General features: G+C 37.8%; 1 protein-coding gene across 1 annotated transcript in view; it reads left to right on the top strand.

Moving 5' to 3' along the window:
• Window positions 1-14,337, top strand: part of LAMA2 (laminin subunit alpha 2) — a 251,425-nt gene that overhangs the window by 44,544 nt on the left and 192,544 nt on the right. The window contains exons 8-11 of the mRNA XM_058019923.1: window positions 789-967; window positions 2,622-2,721; window positions 11,024-11,184; window positions 13,961-14,101. Of these exons, the coding sequence (XP_057875906.1) occupies window positions 789-967; window positions 2,622-2,721; window positions 11,024-11,184; window positions 13,961-14,101 (581 nt within the window). The remainder of the gene's footprint in view (window positions 1-788; window positions 968-2,621; window positions 2,722-11,023; window positions 11,185-13,960; window positions 14,102-14,337) is intronic.

Here is a 14,337-nt window from a genome sequence, read left to right as displayed (position 1 = left end):
CCCAGTGAATTGTTGCCACTGTCTTGGTGGAAACAGTTCCCTGGGATCTGGTTCAGATGTAAAGAGAACACCTCTCCACAATGTTGACAGGCTTTGAATTTCTCTTTATGATGAAATTAATGTTTAATACCACGGGGAAAGGGACAGTGAGCTACCTCGCTTTCACTGCAACAGATTATTAGATTATCTTTCTTGTATTTGGACCTGAAGTGTAGAGCTCAGATATAAATGTCCAAAGAAGATTTAAGATTGGGAATCCCTTTTTTCTGCCCCAGTTCTTATATGCATATGTGCAAGTGAAATGTTTTTAGGATGTCTTTCAGATTTTATCTGAATCACTTTAATTTGCTCATACCATTGTGCTGCTTTCCTTACAACTCCTCTTGTATTTTAATTTAGATGACCCCTTCGTGAACTGTACGTGTATGCAACCACTAAAAGGTTTCTCAGTTATCAATTTAAACAAGAAAAAAAAATCTGAAAAACAAACTGAAACAAACCAGGAACATCATAATTAGGCTGTGTCTGTCAGCCTCTGTATTCCCCAAGACAATATATTGAGGAGAAAAAATACAACTTTGCTTAATTCAATTGAATTTCAGGCTGTTCTCATAATGGGACCACGTTGCCTTTGACAAATGTAGTAGTAAATGAATGCTTGGATGTGCTTTGACGATATATAAAGAACCAGTGATAAAATACTGAATGGCTCTATTTTTTGTACCTCAGTAACAGTGGGGGCCATCCCCAGTGGGGAAGTATTTGCTAATGCTCTCCTTCCCTTTCAGCATGCAACTGCCATGGGAAGACTGAGGAGTGTTACTACGATCAGGAGGTGGCAGACAGAAACCAGAGCTTGAACATCCATGGGCAGTACCTCGGGGGCGGCGTGTGTGTGAACTGCTCCGGCTACACCAGCGGCATCAACTGCGAGACCTGCCTGGACGGCTACTTCAGGCCCAAAGGGGTGAGCGCCCGCTCCCACCGCCCTCCGCTGCCAGGCTCGCTGCTCAAACCATCCCCTCAGCAGCTTTCCTTACTAAACACAGCTTGGGCTGCCATTTTGTGAAGGTTAACTTCCAAATCTGACTACAGCGCAGCGGTTGCTTTTCGCAGCCGGGAATGCATAAAGTTAACGCTCGGAGAAATAGGAAAGTGAATTGTGTTGATATGAGGGAATGCACTGGAGGTCAGGGCCTCCAGCTAGTATTTCAATTTAATTTAAAAGAGGATGTGGTCCTGTAAACAGAACTTCTGCCTCAGTAATGAATTTCAACTTTTCTTATCAAAGTTCAAAGAAATATTGCTATATTTGGTATTGATGAAAGAGAGACTGTAATTTCTGTTTTTTAAATGCAATGTAGAATTAATAACCACTGAAATTCCACAGTGTTTCATGAATGTCTTTAAATTTCAGTGCAGTGGAAATTGCTTTTTGTATTTCATCGTATAAGACTGTATTTTCGTCTAAGTGGAAGCTGTCAAAAGATGAATCTTATATTAGGTTGTATTGTCAATATGAGCCATTCCTGTGCTTTAGACAGCTACACTATTAGTGTGTGCTTGAATTGCTTATATTCCATCTGTATATTTTCAGATGGGTAAATAATGGCCTTTAGTCTGATTGGTGTTCAATCCTCAAAGAGAGAACATCAGCAAATAGCAGTAATTACGTTTTCCCTGATAGACTAGGTTTAGCCTTACAACTTGAGAAAAGGAGTACTGAGAAACAATTTCTTCAACAGCAGGGCACTTACTTGACTTTTTCCTCTGTTTGAAGTTATCATCCAGCTAAAATGGATTTGATATATATGTGTGTATTTGTATAGTATATCCATACTATGTGTATGTATCTAGTTAATGCAGAACTTCTAATTTATATCCTAGTGTGATATTAGACCAAGGTTTAAGTTTGGTTGAGGTAACCTCTCAAGAACAAAATGAAATTGTTCCATTGTTTAATGTTCACTTTTCTTCACTTACTTACCTTTTTTCTCTCTTACTGACTAGCTAGCATTAGTTAGTTTTTTGAATCATGTTGACCAGAACAACTGATCTTGTCAATATTACATTAGGTAGTAAATGCTTAAAATCTACTTTGTTACATTTAATTATTTTAATTATACAAGATTCTGTTATCTGTACACCTGGTATTTTTTTAGCTGAATACATATTTGCATCTAAGTTACTACATATTTCTAAATAAAAATCCCAAATGTAACTTTAAGTAAATCACATAACCTAGAATCACTTATGTTGGAAGGACCTCTAAGATTGAGTCCAACCCTTAACTTAACACTAAACAATGTCCTTGAGTGCCACATCTGAACATCTTTTAAATGCCTCCAGGGATGATGACTCCACCACTTTTTGGGGCAGTCCATTCCAATGTTAGACAAACCTTTTTGTGAAGAAATTTTTCATAATATCCAGTCTCTGGGAAAATTTGAGGCATTTTCTTCTTGTCATAGTCTGCATGGACTATGTATCAGCTGTCTCATTTTTCTTCAAGTGTAAACCACCTATACAGAAGTAATTCTCTCCTACTTTTTAAGATGTAAATAAAAGTTTCCAATTATTGAAAGGAAGGTTTTTTTCTTCTAACATCTTTATTTTTATAGGTATTGCCAGAAAACCCAGATCCATGTCAGCCATGTTCCTGCGATCCAAATGGGTCTTTAAATGATACCTGTGTCAAGGATGAGAAACATGCAGAAGGAGGTAAGATCCCTCAAATATAGGGATGTTAAAGATGAAAACCAGCAATGGTGAAAGAAATGTTGAATCACATTTTTGGTATCTTTAACAAGAAAAAAGCCCAAAAGATTTGGTTTTGGTTTGTTGTGTTTCTTTTTTTAATTTTACTCATGCAAACAGTAAGCTAGCTGCAATGTTTTGATAATTTTTTTTCTTTTTTTTTTTTTTTTTTTTTTTTTCCTTTTTTGAAACTCATAGTCCTGATTTGTTGAAGCTTCTTTCAGATTCATGGCTGGGAAACTTGTATATGTTTGGAAGAAAATTCCCAGTGGAAAATATTTAAGAATTTTGGCATTAAAGAGATTTATTCTTTTATCACGGAGATTAAAACTCATGCAACAGTGATGTTTGTTATATCTTCTCCTATCTAAGCATATTTCCATTTGAAATTTAAAGATTATTCTCCAAAGGTATTTGCTTGCTTTCTATGTTCTTCATGTAGGATTACAAGATGCTTACCATAGCCCTGTAAAAGCTGTCTTCGCATAGACAGTGAACTGTTCATTGGGCTTTGGACACAATGAATTGCCTTTTTTTTTGTTTTTTTTTTGTTCTTTCATTGTAAAACATCTGAAAATACTGTAGGAAGACAACAAAACTCAAGGTCAGTTCTTAAGAGATTTATAAATTGGGCTAATTACAATCTATTGATGAGATGTAGCCATCCTTTAAAATAGAGATCAATAGAACATAAAAGCAACATGGCAGAGATACAAAGACAGGGCCCATAATCCTCTGTAATAACCATGTACTGATTGCACCAGTTCAATAAAATTATATTGATTCTCTGATGGGTTGGTCTTGGCCAGCTGAAGCTGCCCACCCGGCGACTCTCTCACTGCCCTGCTCAGTGGAACAAAAGAGGAAGCAGCTCATGGGCCGAATAACAACCAGGAAATCATTTTCCAATTATTATCCTGGGCAAAACAGACTTGATTTGGGAAAGTTAAGTTATTGCCAATTTAAATAGTTTCAGATAGTGAAAAAAAAAATATTAAGAATACACTTCTTCCACCATCTTCATTCTTTTCCCCTAGACTCAAGCTCATTTCTTCATTCCAGACTGCTCCTCTACCTCTTCCCCCACTACCACAAGTGATGCAAGATTATAGCAAGCAGGACTCATAGTACTGGTCATAACAGTTCCTTTTTGTCCCTCCTTCCTCCTCACACTTCCCCAGCTCCAGTGCTGGTGCATCCCATGGGCCTGCATTCTTAATGAAAAATAATTTTCTTTACCAGCAGTTCTCCATGGGATGTAGTTCCTTCAAGAAATATCCAACATTTCCTTCACAGAAATGCAGTGTGTTATATCTGCTCCAGCCTGGTTTCCTCCAGGGGCTCCAAGGGTGTATCTGCTCTGGACCAGGAGCTTCTCCTTCCACTCCTTCCCCTTCTCCATTCTCTGACCTGGCTGCCTGAGGGGCTGTGCTCCCTGTTGGGAGCTGGCTGTGTCTGGCACAGCCTTTTCCTCACAGAGGCTGCCCTTGCAGGCCCCTCCCTGCTGCCAGAACCTGGGCAGGGATACCCAGTGCAGTGTATCACAGGGAGTGATATCAGAGACAGTGCGAGCAGAAGGGAGGATGAATTCCAAAGCTGGCAAAAACACAGCAAGGCTCTCCAATGCCTGTACCAAACCTGTGGATGAGACTGAATCAGGTTACACATGACAGACAGTGCAACAAAGGAACCTCTCAGACTGTGCTTTTGAGATGGGGAATGATTAATTCAAAAAAATGTGATGTCCCACTTGCATGTTACGCAGCTGCTTGGTCTCTGACTCCTGTCACTGCTTCAGTCTCTCTTTTCACACCTTCTTTTCTGGCCCCTGGTGTGGGTCATCTTCCTGGGGCCTGGCAGCTGATCAGCACTTAACAGGCTGACAGCTCCTCTCTCACAAGAAGGGGAAATCAAAAGGATAGAGACATTTTTCTGTCTTGTTTGTCAGTAATGGTGTCCTTAGGAGCTCTCAAAATATCTTATGCCTCTGAGCATTCAGCAGATCTAAACCATCTCATGGTTGCTTTCTAAATCTGCTTATACTTTCTGAATCTGACAAGGTGGTACTGTACTTTGACACCTTGCTATGTCTCCTTCTGCCTTTTTAGTGCTCTGATCTTCTTTCTGGCAAATTCTTCTCTTGCCTCATTTGTGAATATCTCTAGGAAGAGAATTAAGCTCCTGTTTGGATCATTAAAGGTGTTTTTCTAGAAAATCTATAAGCATGTCATACTAACATATTGAAGATAATGTCTTGGATTATTTTTTTCTGCTTTTCCACCTTGTACTTTTATTACAGGTAGCCAGTCCTGCTCATCTGGCCCCAGGCATTCAAAGAAGCTGTTGAATGCTCTAGTTTCTCCAGTCCCGAGAACCAGAGTTCTTTTGTTCTCTTCACAAAATGAAAACTCTCATCTTTTTCTGTCTTGATTGTAACCAGCTTTTTCTCATCTACCTGAAATTTACCTCATGCTTCTGTGGTTGGTTGGAGGCCTGTTGCTTTTGAGCATGTTAGAGTATTCTTAATTTCTGTTGAATGTGTTGTTTGCAACACATAAATTAATTTATTTCCTTTATTCCTTTCTAAACTCATTGATGCCTTCTGCTTCCAAGTTATTTACTGTGGAGGTCATTCTGTCTGCTTAAACTATTTATTCTCATATGTGACAAGCACAATTGTTGTTTAGATAACTGCCATCATGTAAGAAATTCCCTCCTCACAGTAGTCCATGCATTTGTTCTTGGGACCAGTTGTCTGTGTCCTGCCCAGTTTTGGAAGTCTAATGAGAAGCAGATGCTTTGCTCTGTCTGAACAGTGGCCAGAGGATAATTTTGATATCTATCTTATTATTTTTCTATTTTAAGACTACAACAACAAAAATAAGCCAGCTCTACATATATCTGGGCATCAAAGCTATTCTGCCTACAATGGACTTGCTCTTTGTTCTTACTGTTTATTCTCCTTCTTTTTTACTTGTACTAAATAAGTTTCCAACACATTAGAAAAAGTGTTTACTTCTTGCTCATTATGTTTATAGTTCTTGAACCAGTCACATATTTGTAAATTTAATGTCTTATTCAACAAAAAGACACAATAATGTGTGTTGAGAGGAAAAGCCTTTCTAATATTTCTTTTAAGAAAAGATTTCTGTGGTAATAGAAGAGGTTGCTTTAAAATCAAGAGTGAGTCTGGACATAATTTTTAGCATAAAACTATCCTGAAAGAAGATCTCTTCTTCCCTTTTTTCCCTCTGACATTTGTATTCAGTACACTGATAAAATTCTTTTTACTGCATACTGCTCACCCTGGGCAGCAATTTGGTTTGAAGCACTGGTGAGTGTTCATAAAGGAAAAGCTGGAAAACATGGTCTGTCTGAAGGAATCTATCTACTCACCAGTGAACCAGAATGAACACTCTGGGTGGGTTGAAATACGTCTTAAAGAGTCAATGGCTGGTTGTATGAGGATAAATTGTTTGCTTGGTGTAGGATGGGAATATGCTGCTTAAATGTGTGCTAAGTAAATGCTTTGAGCAAGTAAAAGACATTAAACTAAAATGGAAATAAGACAGTAAGGAACATCACTGGGGATATAGAGTCGCTGTGAAGAGTTCTCAAAATAAAGCTGGAGGCTGTACATTCTCTGTTCTTGAATACAGTAGGTAAGCAGCAATTAAAATGGAAAATTGTAGCAAATACTATAATAACTGGTGCATTGATGAAATCCATCAAGAAGATTTAAATTACTGCATCCTGTAGTCATAATCAGGTTTTGCTAGATAAGAGAAGGGCATAGAGAAGCTGCTTTATACTATAGCATTCATTGTTTCAGGAAAGAAAGAAGTATCATTGCATTTTATGTATAATTTCCATTTTGATCTTTGTCCTCATGTGTCTCAGTCAATAGTCTAAAATCAATTGCTTGTAAAGTGTGTTATTGGTTTTGGATCTTCAAGAATGCTTTTTAAATATTCTTTCACGGCAGTCCTATATCTTATTGTTAGTGAGAAATACAAAAAAGATAAATTTAGGCTCAATCGTAAAATAAACTGATGAAGATTCCTCTAGGTTTTGTAACTGAAAGGCAATAATTCTAAAACTGAGCTTTCCCATCTGCATTCAATTCACCCTAATAATAACTAAACTTAAGTATTGCTGATAGTGCAGTGTTCCATACGGAAGCAAAGGTCCGAGCATCTAGAAGTATTCTTTACTCCAGCAATTAAGGATTTCTGCATGAATTGGTACTCTTGTTTCAGGCTCTAATGGCTAGATTTTAACAAATAGCCATTTCACAAATAGCCCTTAAGCACCTGCAAGAACTGACAGGTTTGGAACCTGGCAGGGTTTTATAAGTCAGTCTTCAGGGCATGCTATCTTTTTCTCCCCCGTTGCCTCTTTAAGTACAATATAATCCCAATGACAGATGTTTATTTTTGCTGAAAAAGTCCTCTGACATTTTAGGATAAGTAAGATCCAGACATCTTGATCTTTATTCAGGCTTTGTACTACTTTGCTCAGCAAGCAGTCCCATTGACTTCCATGAAATTATTTTTTAAATTTATAGGCTGTTGAACAGGAGTTGAAAATGACAGAGGCCATTCCTAGGATTGCAGGTTTTTTGAGGGTCTGGTTCATGCTTTTGCATGCATTTATTTTTGTGCAGCTTTGAAAGACTGCTAGGCTAGGAAAAAACTAACTGGTAAAACTCATATTTCAAGATGACTCATCCTCTAGGGTGCATTTTCAAAGCCTTTGCATGCTGAAAGACAGGACAGAAACTGATAATATGCAGGGAGAAAACGGAATAACAGCTTCATCAAATAAAGCCCCATTCAAACAAGACCTATGAAGGCATAGACCAGAAGCAAAAGATGTCCTTCTTTTGAAATATCAGTTAATTACAATAAAAACTAGACACAGACCTGAAACATCTGCCTTAAATTGAAATGTAGTTAGACTGTTGACATATTGTACATTAGATGTGCACTACAGCAGCCTCATCACAAGCAACCTGTGGGGCACTGAGAGGAATTCACACACTGTGTAACACAGGGAGAGCTGAGATCTCACTAGAGCCGTAAATGGAAGAAGGATGGAGCCAAATCAAGCAACCAGACCAACTGTTTCAACAAGTGTGAGAGCTGGAAGGATGTGTGACAGGTAGCAGCCTCCTGTCTTCCTCTCTCTCACGTGGACTGTGGGGTCTCTTGATAAGTGGTGTGCTGAGGTTACCTATGTGTGCTGTATAAGAATGGGGCAAGCTGGGCTGGTGACAGTAACATTTTCAATAACTGCCTAGAAAGGAAGAGCAGGAGAAGGGATAGTTCTTGTTGGGGATCTAAAAAAAAATGGATGGAGTGGGTAATGGAGGAGAGACTATAGATATAAATGAGTACTTGGGAGCTCCATACTGAGACATATAGTCTAATTTGAACTTGCTGAGACTTGATTTGTGAGATACGAGTTCCTGAAGCTTTCAAATGAGGTGGGCTCACTTCTAAACAGTAGGCTTACCTGTGTCTCTTACTGCTGAACCCTGGAGTATAGCTAGCTATTTTCATCTGGAAGGAACAAAAGTTTCTCTGTTCCAGATCGTCCAGTTAGGATGCATTGACCCAGATTACAAGAGCTTGTGTCCTGCTGTGCTGTGGGGCCTTGATGGTAGCTGTTTGAGAGGAGAATAACTCAGAAATCTGAGAATCAGTTGAGCCAAAGGCATCAAAACCCACAGAGCACATCACTTTGAGATAGTAAGTAACAGAAATTTCATGCACTGAAATTCTCTGTATAATTAGGACAGATCAAGAAGGTGACAGTCAGTATGATGTGCTACAGGAGATCAAAGAGGCTTCAAGGTTAGAGTAGACAGATTGAATTTCACCTCTGTATAGATTAACAGATAATATAATTTAAAACTCCTGTAGGTGGCTGCTTCTTCAGATAGCTAGTTAAAGAAGCCATAAAAAGGAAAGCACCTCTGGATTTATGCATGAGGGACTGTTTTAAAACTCTCCTCCTGAAGGACAGTCAAATTCAACATTCTTGTTGGAATGAGAAAGCCTCCCTGAAAAACAACTTAATCAAAACAAGGAAATCTATAAAAGGATAATAAAAATGAACAATCCAAGACTGCTAATGACAAGCTTAGAGTTTATAGACTGTGTATTAGACATTCAGAGAAGATGCATTTCTCTCGTTCAGAATTATTCAAGCAATGCAATTAAGCTAACAAAAAAAAAAAAAAGATACATCTTTTTAAACAACAGAAAGAAACCCCCTGAAAATCAGAAGTTATTCCTAACTGAGGATAATAGAAAAGAATATAAATTGTGATAGATTCCAGAAAGTCATGCTCTTAATAATAAATACATATATTTTAAGGAATGATTTTCTAAATAGTTAGATGTTGCTAAGAGGTTCTTTTTCAGATAGTTCAGAATCAGTGTGCTGGAGATTCATCTGCTAGAAATGCAGTAGGAGTTAAATATGGTTCAGGTGTAATCAAGACATAAATGGACATCTCAAGAAAGAAAGGGGCACAGCAGAAAAACTATATTAATTCTTTTTAACAGTGAGTAGAATAGCTCAGGGAATTTCCCACTTGGGAGTCTTCATTCATGGGGACAAGTCAGAAGAGCTGCCTCAAACAGAAGTGTCAGGTTTCAAGTGAACTGATAAATACAGAATCAAAATTTGTTAGGCATATAGCATATTTATCCATGGCTTCAGGATGAATTGCGTAGTTGAAAATTGAATTGCTTGAGGCATTAAATATAGCTTACAATATTTTTCAAGACAGATATTAATGTTGAATAGACACTGTTTATCCAAAAGAAAGACAGGGTGTTCCAGGAAACTTGAATCAGAAGGTCTGGTTTCTGTTACATGGAAATCACTAGATCTACAATAAAGGATTTATACCATTTCTGAAATGTGGCAAAAATCAAGACTAGGGGTTTTATGTAAAGGACATCATGCCTTATGAATCTGTTTGAAGGGTTAAATGAATATGTGAACAAAGGCACATTTGATTAATATTGTATTTTGATTTTCAAAAGGTTTTGACAAGATCTTTTACCAAAATCCACAAAGGAAAGTGTAATGGGATAAGGAGAAAAGATTCTTTCATGGCTTAGTACTTGGTTAAAAGAATAAATGGACCGTTTTTACTGTGATGATCAATATGAACTGTTGAAAATATTCATATTTAACCTGGAGAAGGGATGAGTAGGAAGGTGACAAAGTTAGCAAGTACAAAATCTTTCAGCATAGAAAAATGAAAGAACTGCAAAATGTTCAGAAGGATCTCAAGATAGCGTCTGGGTAGTAAAATAAATGATGATTTTTTTGTAGCAATTACAGGAAAAGTAGAACACTGAGAAAAGTAGTTCTACTTGTACAGTGATTGCAGTGATTTTTGAATTAAGCACTATCAGTTGTGAAACAGCTCTTGGAATTATGTCGGACTGTCTGTCATCTCTGTTCTGTCTCGGCAGTAGTCAAAAACATCAACGGGTCCCTAGGAAATACTGTGTTTTTTAAAAAAACAACAGAAAAAAATCATCAGAAAAACCAATCAAACCAACTTACTGTATGCACACCCTCTTTACCTAATGTATTAGAACTGGAAGGAGTGCAGAGAAGGACAGCAGAGGTTTTCGGCCATACCAAGCAGTTTCTGTGTAGAAATACTGAGTGGGCCTAGGAGTTTATGGCATATGAATTAAAAATGTCAGGGAGGATATGATAGATGTACATTGAAATCACAGATGGCATGGATAAAGTGAATGGTTACTTTCTCTTTTCTATGATATAATAATTAGATGGCAATAAATAGAGATTTATCACACATCAGTGTTTTCTTTCACACTATACAAGGCTAAATGTGAAATTCCCTGCTGGGGAGCCTTACAGACTCTGAACGTAAAGGCATGTTGAAAGGTCTTCAGATGAATTAATGGAAGGGAAAGTTTTCAGGGACTGTTAGATGCAAAGAAGTAGGGATATGTTTCTATTTTCAAGATTTCTAATATGCAGATTTCTGGAAACTCAGAATTCAAATCACTGAATACTTGCCCTATTCTTACATTGTTCATTTTGGCCTCTCTCAGATGACTCTGAGTTATAGATGGTGGTGTGAACAACAGTAAACATCTCCTTATGTTAAACCTACTAAACGTGTTGCTTTGAGCACTCTAGTACACATATCTGACAGTAATAATGACAGATGAAATACATCTCGTGTTTTCTCCCTCTTCCATAGATTTATTGCCTGGTTTCTGTCACTGCAAGACTGGCTATGCAGGAGAAAGCTGCAATCGATGTGCCTTGGGTTATACAGGATATCCTGAGTGCCTGCCCTGCAACTGCTCCCTTGAGGGCAGTGAAAATGATGACCCCTGCATAGGTCCCTGCATCTGCAAGGTATGGATGTCCAGTTCTTTTCAGCCACAGAAAGATACTAATGGTACTGAAGGATTGCATTAATGCCCTTTTATTATGCCTGAGTATTGCACTGTTCTACCTAGCTGTGTTAGTATCTGTGTTAGTATGTTAGCCACTTCTCACAGAACACTTGGTCCTGTTTCTACAAAATCCTATGCGATCTTGTGTCATCTCAGAACTCACTTCAATCAACATATTTGCCTAGGAGCCTTGTATGCTGCCAGTCATACAAGTCCTTAGAAATCTGTAATGAAGGGACACTTACAAATGATCACATCCTGTGAATCATTTGTCTCAAACCCCATCCTCATCTACTCAAAAGCTATATGTTTACAGCATTGTAGATTCTAAAACTAACATGTAAATGTCATTTAAAAAGAGAAAATGAAGCAAACTGATGATCTATTAAAACAAGAAAGTTGTCTTTTAGGAGTAGTCATTAGGAATATATGACATTCGTTCCTGCCTTGGGATGGTTGTTTAGAAATCTCTAACATGTTTAAAAAAACAAAATCTGTCCTTTCTGTAGGATGAATGTCTTAGTTTCTGGGAAGAAAATTTAAGAGAGTTTCTCTCAGTGTTTGTCTTTTGTCTTCTTTGTGCTCCTCCTTTTTAAGTGCTTGTGGGAGAAAAATGATACCTTTTGTACATAGCTGAGATACAGATACATACACATTTAATTTCACTAGCAATCTTCAAATTCAAATCGAAGCAGAATATGGTCAAAGGGACACTGAAATCATCAGATTAGTTATGCTCCATGTGAAGAATAAAGTGGGATGTCTGGTTAATAGCAGGTCTTAGGAAATGCTTCCCTTCTTTTAATCACATCTTTCAATTACCTATGATGAGCTTTAAAATTGCAAAAGATAGTTTTCCTGTGAAGGAAATCTCTGAAAAACAGTCCTAACTGGATAGGCTTTGGAACTTTTTGAAGGTATGTGTTCAAAGTTTCATCTTTGGATAGCTTAATGTTGCACTGAAAAGTATTGAGAAATACATGGGGTTGCAGAAACATTGCTTTATTTGCTGAGGGATAGGTCAGATCTCCTTTCCAACTCTGAATTTTATTATATCTACTATTCTCTGAATTTGCTGCCTACTCAATGGAGTTCTACAGGTTTTACTCACAGATGATGCTTGTGACTGCAAAGTGGGCAACTTTGCATTTAAACACGTTTGGTTTCCAGCCCTCTTTTTATTTTCCTCTTCCTGCTCTGCACACATTAAGTGCATCAACACGGTATGAAACTTTTGGGACCAGTGTTTATAACAGTAGTTTCTTAAATAAAGGGTGAGAGCATCTGTGTCCAGATGTTGCCCACATTATTGTTCATGTGAAGCATGAGTAACCAGTTGATTTTGACATACCCATGGCAGTAATAGGCTTTGATTAATCCCAAGATTTCTGGTGAAAATATGAAAAAGCCAGCCTTGAGATTAATGAGATGTTGAAGTTAAATGTAATTGACTTATAACCTTGAGTTTTATTAAAGAAGTTTGTGAGTTGTTTAATAGTCTGTATGATATTATTGAAGGGGAGTATGGAGCACAGCAGCAGAGACAGAGCAAAGATACTTTGTTACACATATTTTTACTGTATAATTTGTGGTGAAAACATTATTAAATTTTCACTGTATCTCCCTTTTTGCAGGTCATTGCCACTTCCTGCACACTGTCTCTATTTTCTCTTAATTCATGGGTCCTATCCTTTCTCCCCATACATCTACTTGCTTTGTCCCATTTTTGCCAGGTTTGCTACGTCTTAACCAGGAGACTATCAAATGGCTTTCAGTGAATTTACTTGGGAGCTGTGCATTTTGGGCTATCCTAGACTGCACAGTGTAGGCAGGGTTTTTAGAATGTGTTCATTCTCTGCTGCTGTGGAGCCAACAGTTCAGTCCCTGTGCATTCCACAGAGCGCTGTCTCCAGGGTTAAGGAGACTGTGCATAATACCGCTGAAAGAGGAAGAATTTTCTGAGCTCTGTTGGGTAAAATACTGAATTATTAAGCCAGCACCATATCAGAAGACTCCTGCCACACACTCTGGGTAGAAAACCTACCTTTAACTTTGCCTATAGGACAAATTGATTTGTGGTATAAGATAGTAGGATTTAATGCACAACATAAGCTTTCTATGAAAAATATAATTACAAAATGCTAAGTTTAGAATAGCTCATCTATGTTCAGTGCCTGTCTTCGTGCAGGAGAGGAGTTTCCAAACCTGGCTGCATGGCTGGCAAACACATGTAGTTAAGGAAGGAAGAACTGCAGCCTGTTTACCACTTCTGTTTATCCTAAATTCATCTATTAATGACAGAGCTCTGAAAAACTGATACTCAGAGTGATTAGTATGACTGACTACTGCCACATACCTATAGTTTCCATCAGCTGGGTGTGCATGGATTTTGTCAGCCCTGCCTACATACTGCAGTTGTTGAGGTCGTAACATTGTGCCATACTTCCGTCCCCTCTGAGGCTCTCAAGTGTAAAGGATATAAATTAGATTGCTACCTGAGATTAAGTATATCCATTCATAGAGATGGGAAATGACAACTCTTTTAATGTCCAAATTCCATGTCTTATTATTTGCATGCAGCCACCTTTTACTGTGCAAAGGATTTGCTGCTAACATTCACAAATAAGAAAGTCTTTTCTATAAATGTCTTTAGAGTCCTCCTGAAGAATAAAAGGCCAGTGATCTCTGATTCTCATCCATGACAACTGAAGTAATACTCTAATGTACCTTTCCAGGAGCATGTTGAAGGAGAAAACTGTGACCGTTGTAAACCAGGTTTCTTCAATCTTCAGCAATATAATCCTGAAGGCTGTGAGGAATGTTTCTGCTCTGGGAAAACAAATGTCTGCAGGCACTCTCCCTTTACCTACAGAAATGTAAGAAAAATCATATCATACCAGTACATGTCTTTGCTTTGTGTTTTTTGTCTTGTCACTAACCATTGTTACTAGGTTTTTTCTTATTAGAAAAGCATGCATATCTCTTATTTTTCATTTATCTGGAAGAAAATGCTTGTAAGCTTTGTCACTGTGTGAGAAAGTTCTGAAATAGAGCAATTAGAACAGTGAAAAGCATAAAAGAAGCTATAACAATATAAGTTGAAGCCGTATGC

Source organism: Melospiza georgiana, chromosome 3 (assembly GCF_028018845.1).
Source record: "Melospiza georgiana isolate bMelGeo1 chromosome 3, bMelGeo1.pri, whole genome shotgun sequence".
Classification (NCBI taxonomy): Eukaryota; Metazoa; Chordata; class Aves; order Passeriformes; family Passerellidae; genus Melospiza; species Melospiza georgiana.
Note: the sequence above shows the minus strand (reverse complement) of the source record. Positions and strands in the feature narration are given on the sequence as shown.